This window comes from Neopsephotus bourkii, unplaced genomic scaffold, assembly GCF_033783945.1.
Source record: "Neopsephotus bourkii isolate Nb327-2 ecotype Australia unplaced genomic scaffold, CSIRO-AGI_Nbou_v1 NB_804, whole genome shotgun sequence".
NCBI classification, from domain to species: domain Eukaryota; kingdom Metazoa; phylum Chordata; class Aves; order Psittaciformes; family Psittacidae; genus Neopsephotus; species Neopsephotus bourkii.
In genome coordinates this window covers 2,109,060-2,131,213 of record NW_026901300.1, presented here as the reverse complement: position 1 = coordinate 2,131,213, position 22,154 = coordinate 2,109,060, and the positions used below count along the sequence as shown (strand labels likewise).

Here is a 22,154-nt window from a genome sequence, read left to right as displayed (position 1 = left end):
GGAAATGTAAGCAGCTCATGTCAAATGCCATGAAGATGGTCCTATAAACAGTGAAGCAAGTTTGTACAGTATCGTGGCAAACATTGCTTAGCAGTTATTGTGTATGGCTGTTCAACTGTGCAGGGGTAATTAAGCCATTTAAAGGACCCTTATTTTCTCTTCCCATTATTCTTGTTCTCATCTTGATTGTATTATAGAAAAGTATATTCCCATTTAGTCAAACCACCTGATTTCTTTAAATTGTGGTGGCCTTTCTGTTTTCTTTCCCTGAGATCCTTAATGTAACACATCATACAGTGTTTAACATAAAGGAAAATAGAGTAGGAACAGGCACTGCTAGGGCTAAAAGTTACAGTGGAAAGGTGTGTTTTAGTCATTCAACTTGAATGAAAAATAATACTGCTTTCAAAGTTTAATAGTGTATTGCAAACTTCCATTAATGTAATCATTATAACGTGGTTAGATGTTCATAATATGCAGTGCTCAGTTGAATATTTTTGATCCTGCAATTATTGATTCATTGGAATAAATAAAAACATACTGTAGCAGATATAATGCAAGGTTCAATTCTGTATCATAAGTGAGAGCTGCATTTGTCAACAATACTAAGTTTTTACATACACAGTGTTAAAGTTGTACTTGACTGTTTGCCTGTGGATGTTTAATCAATAGAGAACACACTGTGGATATTAAATTGTTGGATGAATGCAATAATGTCTCTGAAAGCCAGAATGGGGAACTGCCTCAGAGTTACTTCTGCAGAACTACTTAGTGGTAACACTGGCGGGCAGCAGGACGTCTTCCTCTGCAGAGCTGCTGGTTAGAACCATTTCTTTTTCCTCTTCTGTAGCTTAAGCTATCATCATTGCATGCAGTGAAGTACTCTGGAAAGGAGAGGTGTGACAATCCAAAGGGATTTGTTGCCACCCTGAAAACAAGTGTCAAGTGAGAAGTCTGGTGTAATTCTCTGTCTTCAAATAAAACTAGGAAAGCGTATGCTGACCACAAATGGATATAACAATTTCTCCATGTGAATAAAATACTTAATGCAAGTTTGGGAAAACCAAATAATTCTTTCCTTCCTTTTTCCCCCCCTTCAGTTTAGTCTGCCACTGCTGAATACCTCTGTGGAAGAGCAAATTTTGTTCCTTGAAAATAAAGCAACCTCCATTTATGAGTCAGGAATTACTTCTGTTCAACGTATTTATTAAAAGAACCATGATCTATTCCTTTGATTCTGGGTGCCTGTTGCAGAACGGGCTGTATTGGAGTATATTTTAAGGATATGGGAGCTTTTAGGGAGTTATTTATGTATTTATTAATCAAATCCTGTTTGAAGAAAACAAAGAAAAGCTTTTGCATTCTAAACACACGTCCTGGTGGCAGACTCTTACATTAAAAATTTATATGCTAAAATAATTGTGGCTCCAGAATGATGTCATGGTAAATGAGAATGAGTACTCTTAGGAAGTAAGTATAAAGAAAAATATGCAGCCATATATGTTTATTTGTCCATTCTTCTGTCTTGAGCAATCATGACAGGAAAAGAAGGAGGTAGGAAATGACAGAAGAATAAGAGAAGTGGATGGTGGTTGTTGTGGTTGTTATTATTATTATTAATAATTATTTCATTTTTGTCTCAAGAAAGTTTATTGTATGTATAGGTTTTTTTCTCCTGTTCTGTTTTTCAGATTTCAGCTACGTAGGACTGAACTCTTGATGTAATGTTTGACACTTTAAATATCAAGTAGAAAGCTTGGTGGTATTTGATAAAGAGATTTAGTACTCAAAAATAGCCTTATTGATAATCAGCTTTGTCTGTCTTGCTTCTGGAATGGTCACTCTGTGTTTGTGTAACTGGAAGCTTTGTCATACATAAAATTTAATCCTTTTGGGAGCTGATCTGTGGAACAGCATTTCAGTAACTACTTGGTGAGAAATGTGTGTTCGTTCCTGGGTTTTCCTTGAATTGAAACTTTGCTGTGTAGTAGGTTAAGAGAAAGTTGTCTCTTTTTCACTGGAGTTTCTCTTTGTGTAATCCTGTAGTTTTATGGTTCTCCCATCAATTGATGACTTCACTCTGAATTAAGTTTTGCTGCCCTTCTTTTGGGTTCTTCTTCCTGGTTAAGCCACAAAATAGCATACTCTGCTGTAATGTTAGTGTGAAACAGGGAGATGGTGATCCTGAAGTGTCTGCAAAAATCTGCGTTCCTTAGGAACAAATAAGTAATTTAATGGGCATATTCGTGTCATCAGGAGCCTATTTGCCTTAATACATTGGGGGGGGAGAGGGGAAGTGTTATTTACAGCTAATAAATTGTTGGCCAAAGGGACTTCTTGTGTGTGTGTTTGTTTTTCAGTTTGAAACCTCAATTTTCATTTAAATTCTTAGTGGTCAGGAGTTAAGGAATTTGATCTGATTTCAGGAGTTAAGAAAACGGGTCTTTAGGGGTTTTGTTTGTTTCTTGATGAGTTGGGGCTCTAATTAGGGAATCAGGTCTTCTACTGCTTTTATGACTTACAGCATGTTCTGTGCCTGTTTTGATCTCATGTGTGATACAAGATCCTCTTTCAGTCAGGTGTAGCTCCACCAGAACTGACCATCTGTCAGACTTTGTTTACTATATACTTCACTGGTGTCATTAAACACTGATAGCTGCATTTCTGTGCATGGAAATAGGTGCATAGGGACAGAGACCCTGGCAAGTTAAAACTGTCACTACAAAATGTATGGTTGGGATTAGGATTGATTTTAGATTACCTGTTGATGGTAAATATAAAGTTTTTAGCTCTGTTACAGACCTGGGGTGAGTTGGACCTAAATTCAGAGTGAGAAGTAAGCTATAAATGAGAAAGGCTAACTGAAAAGATCTATGAATGAGTCCATTTCCTGTCATTGACTTCAGTACATTTCCAGGCAGACTTTAATTGGTGGTGTGCAGCCTACAGTTACCTGCATCTGGCAGCTTGGGTTCACACTTTCCTTTTGGAGTGTCTCCATGCAAGTCATAGAAAGAAGAAAATGTTTTTGTAAGCTTAATCACTTAAACTCAACAGAAAGGAGGTGTCATGCTGTCTTAGAAAATAAACCTTCTTTTGCTTTTACTTTCTATGCACGTGCATTTCCAGGGGATGATGAGTTGCATAGCTTACTGTCCTCCAGTTGATGTGCCTTGGATCGCTGCAGTGTGGATATGCTAAGGTCTGTCCTGAGCCATGTATGTAGCACAGGTGGTAAAACCACTTTAGACTTAGTATCTGAAAACTGATGTTAATACACAGTAGCAGAGGTGCCTGACCTGCAGGTGATACCTTAAATTGTTGGGCTGGTGTTGCAGAGCTCTGTTGTGGTGGAGGTTGATTATTTATTTATTGCTTTTTACACGTAACTGCCAGGCTGCAGAGAGGGGGATACTGTAAAAATGGAAATAGTTAGATTGCATTTCCCGCATGGTGACGCTGCCATTCCTCTTTCTGCTAGGGCAGGAGGGTTTGAAAAGGTTGAGTCTGTTGTTCCCACAGCTTTAGCACACTCGAGCTTTCTGTTTTTGTGGTGTCCTCTCATCCTTCCATCCTCTGCAGAAACAACTCTCACCTTCAGAAGAAATACAGCTTGTTTGCTTTGCATAACAGCTCTGATGGGGACAGCAGCACAGCTGCTGCTGCTGTGTCTCTGTGGGAGATAAATGGAAAGAGAAACCCGTAAATAAGGAGGGCTTGAGTCTTCTTTGGGATGGGGGTTTGACTGCAGTTGGTTTGTTAACTGTCAGAATTAATGGTAGAGTTAAACTCTTCTTGGTATGGTCTTCAAACCAGTGTTTGTAAGGTGAGTGGTGTCCACATTCCTCTGTCCTGTGTTGCACCTGTCCTATGGAGACAGGCTAAGAGATTGGGCTTGTTCAGCCTGGAGAAGAGAAGGCTCAGGACAGACTTATAATGGTCTTCCAATACCTAAAAGGGGGGTTACAGGAAACCTGGAGAGGGGCTTGGGACAAGGGCCTGTAGGGACAGGCCAAGGGGAATGGCTTTAACCTGCCAGAGGGGAGACTGAGATGAGCTCTTAGGCAGAAGCTCTTCCCTGTGAGGGTGCTGAGGCGCTGGCACAGGGTGCCCAGAGAAGCTGTGGCTGCCCCATCCCTGGCAGTGCTCAAGGCCAGGTTGGACACAGGGGCTTGGAGCAAGCTGCTCTAGTGGAAGGGGTCCCTGCCTGTGACAGGGGTTTGGAACTGGATGAGCTTTAAGGCCCCTTCCAACACAAACCATTCTATGGTTCTATAAATGTGTGTGTGGCTTCAGGCCTGCAGAATGGCAGCTGCTTGGCTGGGCCTGCACAGTTTAGCCTGAACCGCAGCATACAGATCACTTAGGCTTTAGTGCCTCGGATGGTTTCTTTCAAGAGCTGAAACTGTGAGATCAAACCCACCTCCTCAGAGCCAGGCCTGGCTTTTCATTCCTCCGAGGTGTGAGGCAGCAGGCTGGGGGGCCAGCCAGTGAGCTGCTCTTCCCTCCGGGCTGTGGAAGCGGCTTTCCTGACATCATCCCCCATCACAAGTAGTGGGGAGTGGAGATGTCAGCAAACCCTTTCCCTTTGGAAGACTGCAGCAAGAGATCAAAGGCATCTCTCTAGCCTTGGGAAGCATTTTTGCTCCCTGGTCCTGGCTCCATATGTGCTATTGCTTCCCTGGTTTTGATCTAGCCACCTTCCTAACACACTTGAAGCTTTGCTCTCAGTGTGTCATCTTTGCTGCAGGTTCCTTTATTTTATGGAGAATATTCCTCTGCAGTTGGCTTTGCACTATCCAGGTATTGTTGCTGGCTAGAAAAACTCATTTATTGATATTTAAGGTAATAAAAAAATATATACATTGGGATTTCTGTAGAAAAGCAACACTAAAATGTCTTTAGTCCTGGATCTACGTATATCTTTTAGCTGACAGATATAATGCTGTATTTTGTAACACTATTAAGCCCTCATAACCAGCAATTGATACAACATACCTGTGCTTTTAAGAGGTCCTTTTGTTTGTATCAGCTCGAAGTCACCAGGTACTAGAAATAAATATAACTCAGCCAATCTCAGTGGCATTGAACATCCACTGTTTTACCACTGTAAGCTCTAGATCTAATTCCAGCTGTTCATAAGTAAATGTTTGATGCAGCCTTTGTTCTATGTTGTCACTACTTGCTTTTGGTGAGAAGCATGTTAGGTGTCATGTGTGAACACTTCAGATGGATCACTATTATGTATCTAGTCTGTGCTATACAGAGGCTGTAACTCAAAAGAAGAGATTCAGCTTTGCACAGCAGATTTGGAACGTGTCCATAAAATGCTTTTGCAGAACAGATAGCGAATTGTGTAGAGGAACATTATTTGCCCAGTGCATTGCACCATGGAGATGGGTTTTGTTCTGGCTCATCTGTTTTTTGCTTCTGTTGAATATTTGAATTTTGAATTCTGAGGTGTGCAGTATAAAACTGTTTGGCACCTAAACCGGACCTATACTTATTGAGGTGCAAAGTACTCAACATCGCACACAAAAATCAGTATTACAGGGTTGTGGAAGCGTGGTTAGCAGACAAAGGTCACATTCCCTTGACTAAGGGACCAGTTCTGTAACGATGGACATAAGAAGCAATCTCAGCTGTTTGGTCTTAGCCGAACTCTGAGGCTTGTACTGGAGTTACCCAGGCTGCAAGGCCTAACCTTAGGTTATTAAGGGTCAGCTACGTGCAGTAGAGCAAAGAGTCTTAGTAAGTTGTAAAACAAAGAGACTTGGTAAGTCGCTCAAGGTGAGCAGGATGTAGGAGCAGGATGGTGAAGTTGCAAGAAGCACGCTAAAAGTAGCAAATGTAACAGAAAGCAGAATTTTCCCGCTCGCTTCTAATCTTCCAAAAATGTGTGTATGTAGCAGTTTAACACTATATATACCCTGGACCTCAGATGAATAAACGGATCACTTTATCAATCATATTGATTGTGCTGTGTTCCCTCCGCATCGCGACGACATAAAGTCTCCGACACAGGGTTGGTGGTTGTGTGGGACCTCTATATCACAGTACAATGGTATTACATGTTTTCTTCAGTAATAACTGCAGTGTACCAATCTTTAGGTGCTTTGTGGACTTCTTTCTCTTTTATTGTGCCACCAGATCAACTGCTAATGTGGTGAATAGTGGAAAGTAGCGTGAGGATTTTTACCTGTTGGAAATGAGGAGGGATTGATCTTACTGAGTAGAGTCTGTTTTCACCCCCTTTTGGTGAACATGCGGAACTGAGCGCAGGAAACAACAGCAGCTAATTTTCAGCTTAGCTCTTCAGTAGTTGCTAGCTGAGCAGTCACCTTGTTTTCTTTGACCTCATCTTTCAGAACCTGGCACTTTGTCGCGCGGCCTTCACACAGTATTCCTATGCCTTGTGACTGAATCCCCAGCATTTTGGAAAGAAGCACCACTAGAAACCACTAGGTTTTTTTCGCATTTCTTCCTTCATTGTGTATAGAAAATTGCAGGGTTTTGGGTGGGGGGGAGGTTGATTGTTTTCTACAGAATTCCCAGCCTCCAGTGCTGTGAAGAGGTCTACAGTTCAGTGCTACATTTGAAGACAACTTGCCTGCCTTTGTTATTTAAAGGACTGCGACTGGTTGTCCTGAGGTATCATGGGGGAATAGCCGAGTTAATGAGTAAAGACATTTTTAAAAGGATAAGCCCCAAGCCTCAAGCTTGCAGAATGGGATGCCCCTGTTAGTGATGTACCTTACCTTCTGTTTCATTTCCAGTTGCTCTTCTACAACGGGTAGCTGAATTGGAAAAGGTCAATGCAGAATTTCTGCGCACAAAGCAGCAGCTTGAGCAAGAATTTAATCAAAAGAGAGCAAAATTTAAGGAGTTATACCTGGCTAAAGAGGGTAAGTTCTCAATTCTCTAAATTATTCTGAAGGTTATTAAACTTCACATATTTCCTATATGAAGAATAATTTTTGTAAGGCCAACTACTACTTCCCATTTGCCTGTGCACACCACATGCTTTCTTTTTTTTAAGGATAATTGGGATTTAAGGGGGTTTTCTACTAGGATATCCAGCGTGGTTAATGGCATAAGGCATTGTTGTGTTTGATTTGCCAGAAATAGAAAAGTAGCAGTAATCTTTCACACAGCTATAATAAGAACATGAGAAACAAGCAGAGAGTGAAATTCAGTAGGTGGCTACTTAGCTTCCTAGAATGAATTTTTAGGATTGAGTTTGCCTGCATGGATAGGAATCAGCAGAGTAACTTGGTGTACACTGAAAAACACCACTGAATTTTAATACTCACTTGCTGAAGTCATGGTGTGCTCATTCTCTGAACAGCAGCTGATCCGGTAAGTGGAAAGAAGTGGTCTAGAGGTCTAGATGGTGTACTGTGTGTGCTTTGTGCCTAGCTTTTTAATGCAGTATTAATTTGTCTTCAGTTTCCATCTGAGGAAGAATATAAGCAGGCAAACATAAAAATGTTAATACCAGCCAAGGGCATCTATTTCAATAACACTCTTTAGAGGAAAATTTGAACCATATGAGTTCAAATATCTGATGCAGAATTGCAGAGCAGAGATAGCTGTTATTCTGAGAGCCAAATTGATTTATTTCTAATCCTGATGATTTTTCTGTCTTTAACATATGAAAGCAGAGCCAAAAAAGAAATGCATTAAGACTGCAGCTGCTTGTATAAGCTTATGAGAGCAGAAATACAACAGCCATAATGAAGATCAGATCATACAGAAAGCCTATTTCTTTGCGTTTCTAGCAGCTTGATAAAAGGAAATTTAAGCTAAAAGACACTGTTGATGAGATCAGCAATAATTCTCCCTTTCCAGAACAGTAAAAACAAAAGAAAATAAAAATCAATTTTGATGGAAAAAAAAAAATCCAACTTTCACATGTACTTTCACTCTGGTGAAAGGATACCGGAGCAGAAAGTACAAGCAATTACTTTTCTCTCCCCCTCCCAAGCTTTTTTCCCTTTCTGTTCTCAAGACCTTTTCCTAAATGTACATTGTGACTATTAAAACCCATCCTTAATACTGTTTGAAAACTAAGTAATATAAATACGATATGATCCTGTTTTGTTTTGTTTTATGTGAGAGTTAATGCCTTTTTGAGTACCTGATTAGCTCTGGGTTCCAATGTGTCTCTCAAGAGGTAAGGTGTGGGGGCATCAGAGTTTATAAGCATTTTGGTATTGAGGAAAAGACATGGAGATACCTTGGTGTCTGCTGTACGCTGGCCAGATGTTTCTGCTAAAAGTGATTGCCATTGAAATAGGCGATGTGGGCATAAAACTATATTTTGTGTTGGTGCTTTTGGAGTCAGTTGTATAATATACATCTTCTAGAGCTTTTTGCTTCAGATTAACTGAAAACTCAGGAAGATAATGTGAAGTTAGTTTAATTTCTATTTGTAGTTGCAACAATTAGACAAGTAGTGGATGTTTCACTGAATGTATCCCTTTTTTAGTAGAAGCTCAGTTTTAGCAAAGCCCTGGTAAAGCTCATATTCTTCTGTAGGCTCCATGTAGTGGTCATAGAGTGTTTCTGTTCAAGAAATATGAATTGTTCTATCCAAATTCAGGATCATTTTGGTGCCAAAAGTGAGGGAAGAACTGGTTTCCTGTCTGTTGTTCTTACATTTTCCAGATTAATTACCATAGTGAGTTAAGTAATAATGAACTAATTAAAAGCACAGTTCACTTTCAGCCAGTGTATTGATTCATGGGTTATATCTACAGTGTCTGCTTTTTGGCTGCATCCATGAGAAGGTACTTGTTTAATGAAAGGCAAGGGCAAGCAACGTCAAGAAATAATGTTCCCTAAAGATACCTGTTAACGTTTGTTTAGTTGTTATGGGTAGTAGCTTTAATACAGTGCTTCCTTCACCCCCTTGTTAGAACACTGTTCTTTGCCATAGCAGCTATGGGTACTCTTCAGATTGAATTTATTAATCAAGCTAAATGTAAATAAAGCTAATTGTAAACATTAGTCAAGCTAAATGCAAATAACACTTCTCTTCAGAGGACCTGAAAAGACAAAATGCAGTGCTGCAAGCAGCCCAAGATGATCTGGGACAACTGCGGACCCAGCTGATGGAGGCTCATGCTGAAATGGAGAACATCAAAGCTATCGCTACAGTGTCTGAGAACACAAAGCAGGAAGCTATCGATGAGGTGAAGAGACAGTGGCAAGAAGAAGTAGCTTCATTACAAGCTATTATGAAAGGTAAAAACCAGGCAAGCTGCTGCCACTAAGATCAAGCCCCTCTTCAGTAGGTGTTTAATGCTGTGTGCTGGCTCTTGCACAGAGCATGGATAGCTGCTTTTCATGGCTTGACAAAACCTGGCTGCAGAAGTGATGGATGAAGCATAGTTCCTAAGTTTGTGAAAAAGAGCTTGGTGGTTCTTTTCTGTTAATATGATGGTAGAATTTAGAAGGATTCATGGCAATGGGAACTCCCACATACATGCAAAGCATTTTTGAGGGACTATGTGCGTGATGCTTCATCATTCCATGAAGATAAGTGTAATGAATGTAATTTGACAAGTCTGAAAACAGCTTTAGGCTGGCAGCATGATTCTCTTCTCTTGTTGTGTGTAAACACTGTTCTGCTGTCAGACAGTTAAGTGTCCTTCCAGTACTATCACACAGACTTTTCCCCAGGCTAGTGACTGAACATGCTGCTCTGTATCAGTCATGGGTCTTTTTTTTTCCTTGATAGTTTCGAGCTATGCTTTGTTATGTTTGCATGTTGCACAACTGTTGATGTTTCTGAGACAAGCTGTGTGCAAGGAACAGAATGCAGGATGTAAAGTGGGGACACTGTTGCCATAACTGGCTGCTCTTTTATGTTCACAGACAAGACCACAGTATCCTGAGCCTCCAACCTGTTGGCTGTTGGCAGTTTTTCCCATAACCTGATTATGCTTTTCCCCAGAGAAGACAAACATTCATGTATATTGAGTACACAAGTTTCTGTTTATTTATGATCTGCATAGGTACAGAAACCTAGATGCAGGTGCAGTTGTGCCAACTGCTGCCTGTGTGTAAACAAAGACAACTCCTTACCTGAACGGGTAATATTAGGGAAATGAAAGCTACATGAGATGTTCTAGTTCTGCACTTTGGAGTAAGTAAATAGGGGTTAGATTGCTTGGATGATGTGTTTGGAGGTACTAATGTGCTGGTAAATAGGATGTTAGAAATGTATGTTATTTTGAAGTGAGAAGTTACACAGTTTTGGGGGCTTGTTTGTTTCTGTTCTAGTGGTGGTATAAATTGAGATGCAATTCCTGTGGATCTTTTGCTTCTGTTAGTTGGGTTTTGGGGCAAGAGTCAAAGGGAAGAGAGAGGAAGGGAGAGTTGCCCTGTTTTGATCAATTATGATAAATCATTGGCTGGTTGGAGGTAAGAGTTCCTAAGGCTCTGTTTTTTTAACTTCCATTAAAAATAAGTTTTGAAACTGCCCTTTTATAGAGACTGTTCGTGACTATGAGCTCCAGTATCATCACAGGATGGAGCAGGAGCGAGCTCAGTGGAATCAATATCGAGAAAATGTGGAACGGGAAATAGCAGAGTTAAGAAGGAGACTATCTGAAGGTCAAGAGGAAGAAAACCTAGAAAATGAAATGAAAAAGGTATGTTGAAATCTAGGTTTTCAGTTTCTCTTTCAGTACAGACCTGTAGTGTTACGGATGAGTTCATTTCCACTGCCTGCTCATAGTTCCTCAGAAATATGCACAGCCTCATTCTGCCAACTTTCAGCTGTTTGTTCAAGGAAGACATCATGACCTAATCCTGCTTTTGAATCCATAAACATATTGTACGTGATTATGTGAATTCATTCTGAGGATTGCAGCTCAGAAGGTGGTTAAGGTTTGGCCTTGAGCTTGTAAGGGCAGGAGGCCTTCTAAAGCCTCTCATTGTAACGTCAGGTGAACTCAAGGAAAGCCTTCTTCAGATTCCTCTGAATTGACTGGAATTATGGAATCTCTTTTACGCTTGTGCGCCTTATTCTTTTCCTCAGATCATACAATCTTCTGAGGTTTTTAATGGGTGCTGTATCTATAATATCTTTTTCTTTAAGGAGAGTTATGTTTGTGCAACACAATACTAGTAGCTTCCTAGGAAGTGCAGAACCTTGCTGTCACAAAACAGGCTCTGGATGATGAAGGATAATTGCCCTGGAGTTTGGAAACGTTTTGTTGTTGCTGTTGTTCAGAGATCTGTGACTGGAGTAGTTCATGGAAGTAGATTGATGTTAGTTTGGCAAAATGTTAGAATGGAAGAAAAGATTTTAAGGATCACACCTCTAGAAGAGTCTGAATAACACATTTTAACACAGGAAATGAGATGCTGTGGCATCTCTTGCCGCATATGGCAGTATCTTTATGTATCATTTTTCAACAAGATAGATAATATCATTCTATTAGAAGTTTGAGTGGAAACTTTAACCTCAATTTTGGAGTCTCAGTAATTACTTCACCTTCAAAAGCAGACCTAGTGACCTGCACTCATTTTGTTAGCAGATAGAGGCTATTCAAGGTGCTTAGCTCGCTATCACACTGGTGTTTAATCCAGATCCTTACTCCCAGCCTTCCACACACATCCCCTATTTGTGTTTTTAACAGACACATTTGCACTATGTTGCAACCATAGTGTCAAACTTCAGCTCTGTTTACCAAGCACTAAATGCTAGAGTAACTTCTGTCCTGGAATTTGATGCGGTTGTGCCTTTCCAGTTGGTTATGTTCAACAGTCTGATTCTGCTTTCAGAGACCATTCTGACTGTTTCTCTGGACTGGTTGGTTCCAGCATGGATGCATTTGTTGCTCTCTATTCAGCGTTGAATTGTGTGAAATCAGACTGGTGATGAAATATTCTTTCAGTTATCATAAATAATGAGGAAAAAGCTTGTTTAACAGGCCTAAAAATGTTGGCCTGTCGTTAGTTTATATGAGCCAGCTACAGATAGCATTAAATGAATAGAACCGATAACAATAAATGAAATCTAAAGCAACCTGTGAAGTTGAGCTGCTCCCATCTGCTCTAAAAATGTGACTGCTGAGTTGCTGGCTGCGAGTGACAGGATATGTATGTATGTGTGACACTGTCACATGTCCCTGGTATTGAATTCGCTGCATCATGTGATGTCCCTTGCTTTCCTCATGGATTTTATTTTCACTCCTTGGACAAGCAAACTAGCAGCGACAGAATGTAGCAGAAGTGAATGAAACATGAAGCAATTTAATTTTGTTTAGTCTACAGAATTTTCTTTAAAGCTTTTCAGAGCCCAAGGTGCTGGTAGCATGTGTATAATGGTATTGCAATATTGTTTTATCTTGCCTATTAATTTTAGGTTTAGAAAAGTTGAGTGGTTAAAAATACTGTGTATTTTTCCTCCTGAAAGTCTTGCTCAGAATAGAGTTGTCAGTAAGCTTACCAGAAACTGAAAATCAAATGGGTAGCCTTTAAGATCTGCATTCTGTGAGGGTGGTGGGACACTGGCACAGTTTGCCTGCAGAAGCTGTGGCTGCCCCATCCCTGGCAGTGTTGGAGGCCAGGATGGATGGGGCTTGGAACAACCTGCTCTAGTGGAAGGTGTCCGTGCCCGTGGCAGGTGTTGGAACTGGATGAGCTTTAAGGTCCCTTCCAACCCAAACCAGTGTGGGGTTCTAGTTTATATTTTAAACAAGACTTGAACATTATCTTTTAGTGGCTGCCTTTGCTGATAGGTTAAGAAAAGTGTCATTTTTTGATGCTTCAGCTTTGGGATGCAGTTCGCAGCCTTCCCTCCCCTGCTGAGTTCCTCCAGTAGAAGAGAGAGAACAACTGAGTGCTCTAAACCTCCAACACATAAATGCACCCAAATTAGGTTGCTTAAATTTGTCATGGCTTGAAGAATTTTACTGTGGTGAATATTTGAGTGTTCTGCTTGCTCTTGTGGAGTCTATGGGAGCTGTTATCTTCACTTGGAAAGTTTTTAGTGTGTCCATTTAGGAAATGGGGATGTCAGGATCGTCCATTGACATGAGTAGTTCCGATTTTGAGCACTGAATGCGGTTTCTCATTTTAATTCTTGCTATATTTACCTGGCTGTTTCTCTCTTTTTCCCCTTACATCAGTCTTCTCATTCTGTTGTCCTGCTTTGATATATTCAGAACTACTGTTTGAGAAAAATCATGGGGTTTTTGATCAGTTGCTTGTATATAGTGTTGAAGCAGTTAGTACAGTGACACCAAAACCTGATGCTGCATCAGTAGTAATCTTAAGTTGAAGAATGATCTTCTGAAGCAGAGCAAAGCTACACTGTGCATTACTGTGCAGATCCTTTTTCTTTTATCTTTGTAAGTAAATGAATGGCCAGTAACTCACCCTGTAGTTCTGTATTACACTTTTATATATGCTATGTGGTAGCACGTTGCAGGACAGTGAAGGCCTTTAATAACAAAAACAAATGTATTTTGGAATGCCTGATCCATAAATTTTCTCCCGAGTATCAACAGTGATAGATTTACTAATGTTCTCTTCAAAAACAGATATTCATGGCCTAATCCATACATGGATTTAAAATTTAGCTGCCTTCTGTGAATGGAGTAATATTGGCCTGTTGTCATAGAGATGACTGCTGAACTAAATAAATAGCAGTAAGACGAGTATTGAAAGTGGAAGTTCAGTCAGCTGTATTTGTTGGCATAGAGATTTTCTCCAAATGTCTCCAATAATGGAAACTGTTGTGGTGAGAACTATGATAATGTGTTATTCGTAATTTATTGCCTTAACTTCAGGCCCAGGAAGATGCTGAGAAGCTGCGTTCAGTTGTGATGCCCATGGAGAAGGAGATTGCAGCGCTAAAGGAAAAATTGACAGGAGCTGAAGAAAAAATCAAAGAGTTAGAAGCATCAAAGGTGAGGTGGAGCTGCAGCTGTACCTGAATTTATATCTTGCATCATGCTGGTTTGATGTAGATAACTCACATTTTATAAGAGAGAAAAATGTGTGTTGTGAGAGTGTTCATGCGCAATACATCTTTTCTCCTGGAGCTCAAATAACATATTTGGCTTAGATATGTTTTTCCATTTTCCTGTTTTGAGGGTTGTGTTATTTGTGTGTTATCTGTGCTTAGTTCAAATGCCACGGCTTCAGGCCTGCTAGTAATAAAAAAGAAAAAGCTCTAGAAAAATAGCTGCTTTGCACCTCTCCAACAGCCTGGCCTTTAGGTTATTGTCAGGCTCGCAGCCACAGGAAGATTTGCATTTGGCAAAACTCTTGTGATCTACTTCCATCCAGCATCTGCTTTATTTCATTTTCTAACCCTGGGCTTAAAACTGAGGCAGTATCACCAGGATTTTTATATCTTAACCTCAGGTTCATAGAAAGGGATACGGGTCATTGCTGCCAAGAAATTGTGGTCAGTGATTTATTTAGCATTCCTGTATTCTTCAGGTACGTCAGAATCCCTGAATTTTCTCATCAGCTCTGAAGGGTAAATAATATTTACAGCACTGGAAGATAGTTGCATTTAATGGACTGTTTTATACAGAAATGAAGATGTCCGCTGCAACAAATACTTTAACTTGAAAGTCAAATATGCTGAAGTTGCGAAGTAACTTACCGTGGGGATGTTTTTAAGACACAGGAATAAATACCTTCCTTATAAATTCCTGAGATTTAGGAGTACAGTGTGAATTCATTTAACAGTCTAAAAATATTTTTGCTAGATTGACAGGCCATGCTTGAGTGCTTTATAGGTCAGATTTTTTTCAGGTTGAAGTGTTCCTAGGAATAACAGTTCTGCAAATAGTTTTGCTTTTTCTCTTGATGCAAATAATACTTCCTTTTCATTGCGAAGATGAATGTGGGGAAGATGAGGAAATGTGAACTGTCTCTTGCTGGCTTGTTCTCAGAATGCTTTTTGGTTTTCTCTTTTTTTTATCTTGTCTTCTTAAGAACAGTCTAGAACTTTTCCTTAGAACTTTTCTGCTGAATTTGGTTATAAAAATCATAGGTCATTCTTGTAGCAAGGCCTGAATAAAATTGATGGGGTTTCGGGACCAATTTATTTCAGAAATAAAATTGTGCTGGTGTCTCTTGTCAGGCCTCTCCAATCTGACAGTGTCATTCTATGGGATTAGTAAAACACAACCATACATCTCTTGGAGAAAGTGGCTAATCACTTCATACATGGTTCTAGTTTATTGGGAGGTTGGTTTTAAAGAAGTCTCGCTTTAGATGGTGATTCTTACCAAAGAAAATTACTTAGGCATTTAATTCTTACCTGTGGTCAATTTTATATCATTATTCCTTCTGTCTGAAGTTGCCAAAAGTCCTACTTCAAGTCACCTTTTTAGCTTATTGGGAAAGAATTGCTGGTCTGTATGTAGCAAGGAGACATTTAAGCACAAATTTAGGAAGTTGTGTAAGTACTTTAATATATGGTGATATAAAACTGCAAGATATTATTTACATGATATATATTACTAGGTGGGTATGAGAATGACGTGCAGACTGAGCAGTGTGTCTGACTTTTTTGTTGGTTCATCTTCTGTCTTAGTCATGTAATTTTGTTTTTCAATATCAAGTATTTAGCTGGACTAATGAAACAATGCGTTTCTTTTCTCTCGCATCCCACCTTCCCCTTCCTGTCCCTTCCTTCCCAAGGGCTGTTCCCTGGGAGTCAGATTTCTCCATTCCAAAGGCATTTAGCGAATAGAAGACTTGGTGTACTAGGGGAAGAGAAGTTGTCTCCACCATCAGTGGCAAGTTAAAGCCAAAGGCTTGTCTTGAGCTCTGAGTTGGTGTCTGTGGCTTCTATACTTTCTGATGAGGAAGATGAGCAGCAGCTCTGTGGAGCCAGTTAGGAATTGCCTGAAGGCTTTTGTTTCCTTTAAAATAAAAACTGATTGCTGACTCAGCAAACCATGAGACTGAATAGTGCCAGAAAAGAAACCTTTCAACCCAAGATGGGATCCATTTCTAAGAGCATCATGTTTGACAGATGTTTATGTAACCCTCTCTTAAAATCCTGTTATATTTCTTCAGTATGTCTTCATCTAATTGCTTTCCATTGACAGATTCTCCTGTCTTTTTGCAGCAGTCTTTCATGGGTTTGAAAACTGTTTTTTTTTTTTTTTCTAATGAGCAATATATTCAGAAGTAAATGCAAGTACTGTTGGCACACATATATATTTGCACACTGGTGGTTGAATATTTGTGATTTCTAGAAACAAACTTGTCCTTCAGCACCTGCACATTACCCAAACAGGAGATGCGGAACTTCTAACAAAAAGGAAATGCCTGAGTGTGGTCCTGCACTGAGATGGTAGATTTCCCTCTTTTTATTCAGGTTAAAGAACTGAACCATTATTTGGAAGCTGAGAAGTCATGTAGGACAGACTTGGAGATGTATGTGGCTGTTCTCAACACACAAAAATCAGTCCTGCAAGAAGATGCAGAGAAGTTACGGAAAGAACTGCATGAAGGTATCTATCTAATAAGAATCCTTTGACTCTTTTACACTAAGGTTGCAAAACCAACATAGCTATTAATTCTTTTTTAATTTCTTATTTGAATTGGATTTAAGGAAATTGTGGGGGGAGGAAGCAGTACTTTTAAATGTGAAAGCCCTTCAAATGTTTACAGAAGAGTTGAATGTGGAGTTCTTTTATGATGGAGAAAAACAACAGAGCCATTCATTCTCTTGAGGGATGCTATTGAATTTCTGCTTAGTTCTTAGAGTACTGCAAGTGTTTTTAATGGTGTCCTTTATTTGTATACAGTTATGAGCATTATTTCCATAATGCATTGATATATCTCCCTGAGGTATGTCAGTTTGAATGCCTGGTGGTGGAATGGATGTGTCAGTGTACAGCGCAGAATCGCTATAGAGAAATGAAAACCAGAACCTTCTCTTGAAATATATAGGGACATAGAAGACAGTGTTTTGAAACCAGCACTAGAAACAAATCAACCTAGAAGTCATGAATGAAGTTAAGGTGTTAGTCTCCTAATTGAGGAATCCTAAACTGTCAGTAATATGTCCCTAATCACAAGCCAAGTTTGGGAATTAAAATAATGTTCTATTTCATCCTGAATAGTTGTTGAGCAAAGCCTGACTGTTCCTGATTAGATCAATAATTACTTTTATTCATGAAAGTGCTTCTCTTTGGAAAAGAGGGTAAAAATCTCAGTTCAAAATAACTCTCTGTTCTTGAATAGTCTGCCATCTCTTAGAGCAAGAGCGACAGCAGCACAACCAGTTGAAACACACATGGCAAAAAGCCAATGACCAGTTCTTGGAGTCTCAACGTTTGCTGATGAGGGACATGCAACGTATGGAAATTGTTCTGACCTCTGAGCAGCTCCGACAAGTAGAAGAACTGAAAAAAAAGGATCAGGTTACTTGCTGCTTTTGTCTTTTTTCTTATTAATACTATAGACTTAACGTGATAGAACAGGTATGGAAATCATGTATTGGAGATAAGTTATTAAATGTGTTACTAGCTCAGAAAATGATAGCTGACAGTTTTAATAGAAATTCTCCATTTGAGTGACAGCTGGTGGTTCTAACAGAAACTCTCCATTTGTGTGAATAATATTAATGTATATCATAACTTTAAAAGTAATTTTGCCAATATCATTAAATGAAAAGGTAAAAATATCCACAAGTTAATCTTGGAAGAAGAAAGAATCATCTATGACACAGAACATTTGGGCTAAGGATGTTAGGGTAGCAAGTTTCACTTCTTAGGTTTTTCCATTACAGCACCTAGTTCTGGCATAAATCAAGAGCTTCATTGTAAATTAGCTTATGCATATGATTAGTGCTCTGTGCTGTGTCTTTTGATTCTTTTTTCATATGTTACATTCCACCTTTTCACATTTTAACATTCAGGCTTGTATAATGACTGTTAATAGGGCCACTAGTGATGAAAATATGTTACCAGGTTCTATGCAGTAGCCAGCGTAACAGCTACTTTTGTTACTTATTTGGTAATCCTTATAATAGGTATTTTGATCTAGGTAATTTGTTCTCTGAATAAAGTTACTGTAGAACATTAATTGGCTACTAAACTTGAAAAGTAAGTTTGGGTACCTTGTGAAATGAACAATAGATTTGTAACCAAAATAACCCTTGTGTGATAAATACCAGGTTTTTAACCAAAGCAGTTTTTTCTCAGTGCTGTTTTTGTAGCTTAGTTTTATCATAGAAACTATAATGTCATGACTACTACAGTAAAATTGTCTCATCTATATGTGTTCTGTATTGACCACTGATTTCTAGGAAGAAGATGATCAGCAAAGGCTTAGCAAGAGAAAGGAGCAGAAGCAAAAAGATTCAGATGATGAAACAAAAGCTTCATGTTCTCTCGCCCAGGAGGAAACACTCACCCAGCTGTCTAATGAAGAGGTAAAACACGTGGATAGTTCAAAGTGGCTTGAACACTCGTGCATTCCTCAGGGTGTTGATTACAAATACAAATGCCAAATTAATGCCCTTTATTCTCTGTAGCTTGTAATTCTTATTAAGCAATGAAAAATCTTTGGAGTTGCACCTGAATGGATAAATTCTAATAAAGAATGGAAGCCAATACTTTATAATCCTGAGAGGTACTGTTAAAACCTGTAATTTACCTTCTGCAATCTGGATGTTAACTGCTGTTAAGTTCTCTTGGGATTTATACCCGTGTTCCAGCACATCTGGGTGTTCAGAATTAAACCAATTATATCTGAACAGTCAGCAAATCTATTGTATCTGCTTTGCTGACCTACTTGTTGAATTCTGTGCTGACCTGGCACTGGTTGGACAAGTCAGACCACTGACTGGGGGGTTAGTTGCTTGCGTAGCGTGTGCACACACCAGTATGATGTGTAAATCTGTATGTATTGAGCTGTATCCAGCTGTGCCAGTTGAGGAGTTTGGCCACATCTGTTCAGCAGCCAAAATGAGCTTTTTTCTTTTTTTAGCCAAGCCAGTAGCTGGGTCTCTGCACCAAGCTGCTTGAGCTGTATTAGTAACCCATTCCAACAGCCAGAAAAAGGGATGCTGCTGCATGTCATGAGTTAGGAGCCATTTGGGTGTTGTGGACAGTCATACACAGGGACAAGCTAGAATTGTGTGTTTGCCTCAGTGGAACTTGGGAGGAAGCAAACCCTATGAGCACATAGGTTGGAACTTGGACGCAGTATCAAAATAGGCAGTTACTTATCCTTATCCACTGCATTTTGCTTGCCTATCTAACAGGTTCCATTTTAGTTGTAAGTCAGAATAGGGACAAATTAATAAAATAGTCTTGTGCTATAGACCTGCTTGGAGACAAGTCAGGAGACTTGAGAATTTGCAGTGTGAGCCAGTATTTTGCCTGTTTTATTTCTTAATATAATATGTATTACTTATTTTATTTAGTATTTTACTGTTGTACCCTAAAGGTGTTAATTTATTACTTAATATTATTTATTATCCTTTTTTAAGGGAAAAAAGTTACATAGCTCTAGAGTCTGTTCTTTATTTCCATCAATTATTTGTTACAGTTGAGAATGCAGAAGCCTAACAGTTAAATGTGGCTGAGGTCTAGTCCTATGCTCTATCCTACCATAAGGACACAACTTTCTATTACAGATACAGTGTTGTATACTAACACTTCTGTCCAGCTATGCAAATGGGACATATTATGGCAAACAGGAGTTTTATCTTCTAATGTTTTCTTTAATCTCATTTCCTAGGATCCTCTATAGTTCCTTCATCACAACATTTATTTAATTCTAGGAATTGCACATAATGGAAGTGGTTGCATTTTGAGAAAGGATGTAGTTTCCAGAGTGGTTTGGATTTGTTTATGGATTGGGTTTTCTTGCTATTTCTGATGGTTTTTAACTGTATGGAATGTGTTTTACAGTGGTAGTGAATCATACTGTCAGTCATATCTTTCAACTTGTCATAATTCCATTTCTGAGCTCTTCTCTGTTGAGCAGTTTGCAATAAACAAATTATTCATTAACTGTATCACCAGCATGAAATTTTATATAAGTGTGTATTCTTTCAGCTTTTTGTTATGAGCTTGAACTCATATATATATACATGTAAATATACATAATATGCCTAAAATTATTAAAACAGGCATTTACTACAGTCATAAACCCAGTAGTACATAATATTTAGTTCTAAGTTAATAAACACCTATATAGAAGTACCAGCAGCCTGCTCATCTCTGCTGGGCCTATTTCGGAAATCACTGTTTTTCTCAAGAGGCTTGTTCTCACTGTTGTTTTCTTCATATGTCTAATGGCGAAGCAGAAGTGCATAATATATTGGAAGGTATTTTGAAAGCAGTCTGATGCTTTTTAAATAAAGCACTACTGCTCTCTTTTCAGTGCTGCAAATACTAAAAATAGATCAAGAGTCTTAATGTGCCTTGTGTACATCACAGGACAGTGTGGCTTTTGCTATTGGCATTCCCCAGGATACCTTTCTGTTTAAGCCCAGGCTTTTCCCTTTTCTTTTATGTACAAATAAACTTTTAAAGAAAAGTATTTATTTCTCTTACAATATTGTGTCAGACACTCCCAAGTAGAAGAAAGAAATAGAAATATCCACTTCTCTGGGTAGAACAGATTATAAGTGTATCATTCTCCATTTATTTTTATGTTAAAGAGTTTTGTTCTATGAAAGACTTTTGAGTTGCCTTGTGGCAGTGGAGTGTTTGCTTTCTGTTGTGTAGATAGTAGGTCTAGAAGTGATATTGTAAGTATATCTCTTTAGTGGAAGGGCCTTGTTTCATGTACTGGAAGATGTAAGGTGACCATGTCCTTGCTTGTCTGGCAAGAAGACAGATTCTTACGAAAGCACTCTCTTAACAGAAAACTCTGGCTTTTTGCTTGTTTCTTGTTTTCTAATTTAAGCTGCTGCATTTCAGTTCTCTATCCTTTTCTCTGCCATCTTAAGCTTAGTGATCAGATGTTCTTGGCAAAGCCAATTTAAATTGGCCTTTACTGTGTCTGATAACGAGCGTCCATTGTTCCTCTTGTACCGTGCTTTTAGAATGGAGTATATAATTTTTTCTTCCTTGTTTTTAATTCCAGGTGCAGGTAAATAGCACCCATGGCTCAGTCCATTCATTGGATGCAGACTTGCTTCTTTCTTCTGGTGAATCTTTCAATAAATCAGATAATGATATGTTTAAAGATGGACTACGGAGAGCACAGTCAACAGACAGTCTGGGGACATCTGGGTCTTTACAGTCCAAAGCTTTAGGATACAACAACAAAGCAAAATCTGCTGGGAACCTGGATGAGTCGGATTTTGGACCACTTGTTGGAGCAGATTCAGTGTCTGAGAACTTTGATACAGCTTCCCTTGGATCTCTGCAAATGCCAAGTGGGTTCATGTTAACCAAAGATCAGGAAAAAGCAATCAAAGCAATGACACCAGAACAAGAAGAGACTGCTTCGCTGCTTTCCAGTGTTACACAGGGCGTAGAAAGTGCTTATGTATCTCCTAGTGGTTACCGCTTGGTTAGTGAGACAGAGTGGAACCTGTTGCAGAAGGAGGTGAGTACCCAGCACATGTGTCTGCTGTGACCACCGCCTGTACCCTGTCTGCTAGGTGCTAGGGGACTGTCTGCTAGGTGCAGGCTCTTCCTCCTTTGCTCTGCATAGAGTCAGCTTTACTAAATACAGGCTATTTTTGCCCTTAGGGGGGTCTGGCAGAGGTAGCTGTTGATCACACGAATACGTAAGAGGGTGAAAAAAAGATAGGAGAACTCAAACAAAAGGAGAAAATGGGAAGCTGAGGAAAGGATGTTACAGTGCAATGGCGATGACTAGGAAAGTGGAAACATTAACAAAAGGAGCAGAGCTAAGAGTGCTGTTCAGTATGCCAAGGAGTTTTACTGAGGATTGTGCTTGGAGTGCAGTTTAGAAATGAGCAGCCAAGATATGCATGACACACAAAGCAACCACAAAGAAAGCTTCAGAAAATTGTTGGGGACTTGCATCATCAAAAACCAATTTCTGAGAGCAACAAGCAGCAGATTAGACTTAACACTGTGCCAGTTTCAGGGTGGGTGACCAAGGAGATTGTTGATTCCGGGTGTTCTGCCTGTCAGATTTTCAGCAGCTTTATATGATGCCAA

General features: G+C 39.3%; 1 protein-coding gene across 1 annotated transcript in view; it reads left to right on the top strand.

The window, feature by feature from the left end:
* RABEP1 (rabaptin, RAB GTPase binding effector protein 1) overlaps window positions 1-22,154 on the top strand; it is a 49,905-nt gene that overhangs the window by 13,917 nt on the left and 13,834 nt on the right. The window contains exons 2-9 of the mRNA XM_061355497.1: window positions 6,777-6,905; window positions 9,046-9,249; window positions 10,501-10,661; window positions 13,812-13,931; window positions 16,370-16,505; window positions 17,242-17,420; window positions 18,308-18,433; window positions 21,103-21,570. Coding sequence (XP_061211481.1) covers window positions 6,777-6,905; window positions 9,046-9,249; window positions 10,501-10,661; window positions 13,812-13,931; window positions 16,370-16,505; window positions 17,242-17,420; window positions 18,308-18,433; window positions 21,103-21,570 — 1,523 coding nt within the window. The remainder of the gene's footprint in view (window positions 1-6,776; window positions 6,906-9,045; window positions 9,250-10,500; window positions 10,662-13,811; window positions 13,932-16,369; window positions 16,506-17,241; window positions 17,421-18,307; window positions 18,434-21,102; window positions 21,571-22,154) is intronic.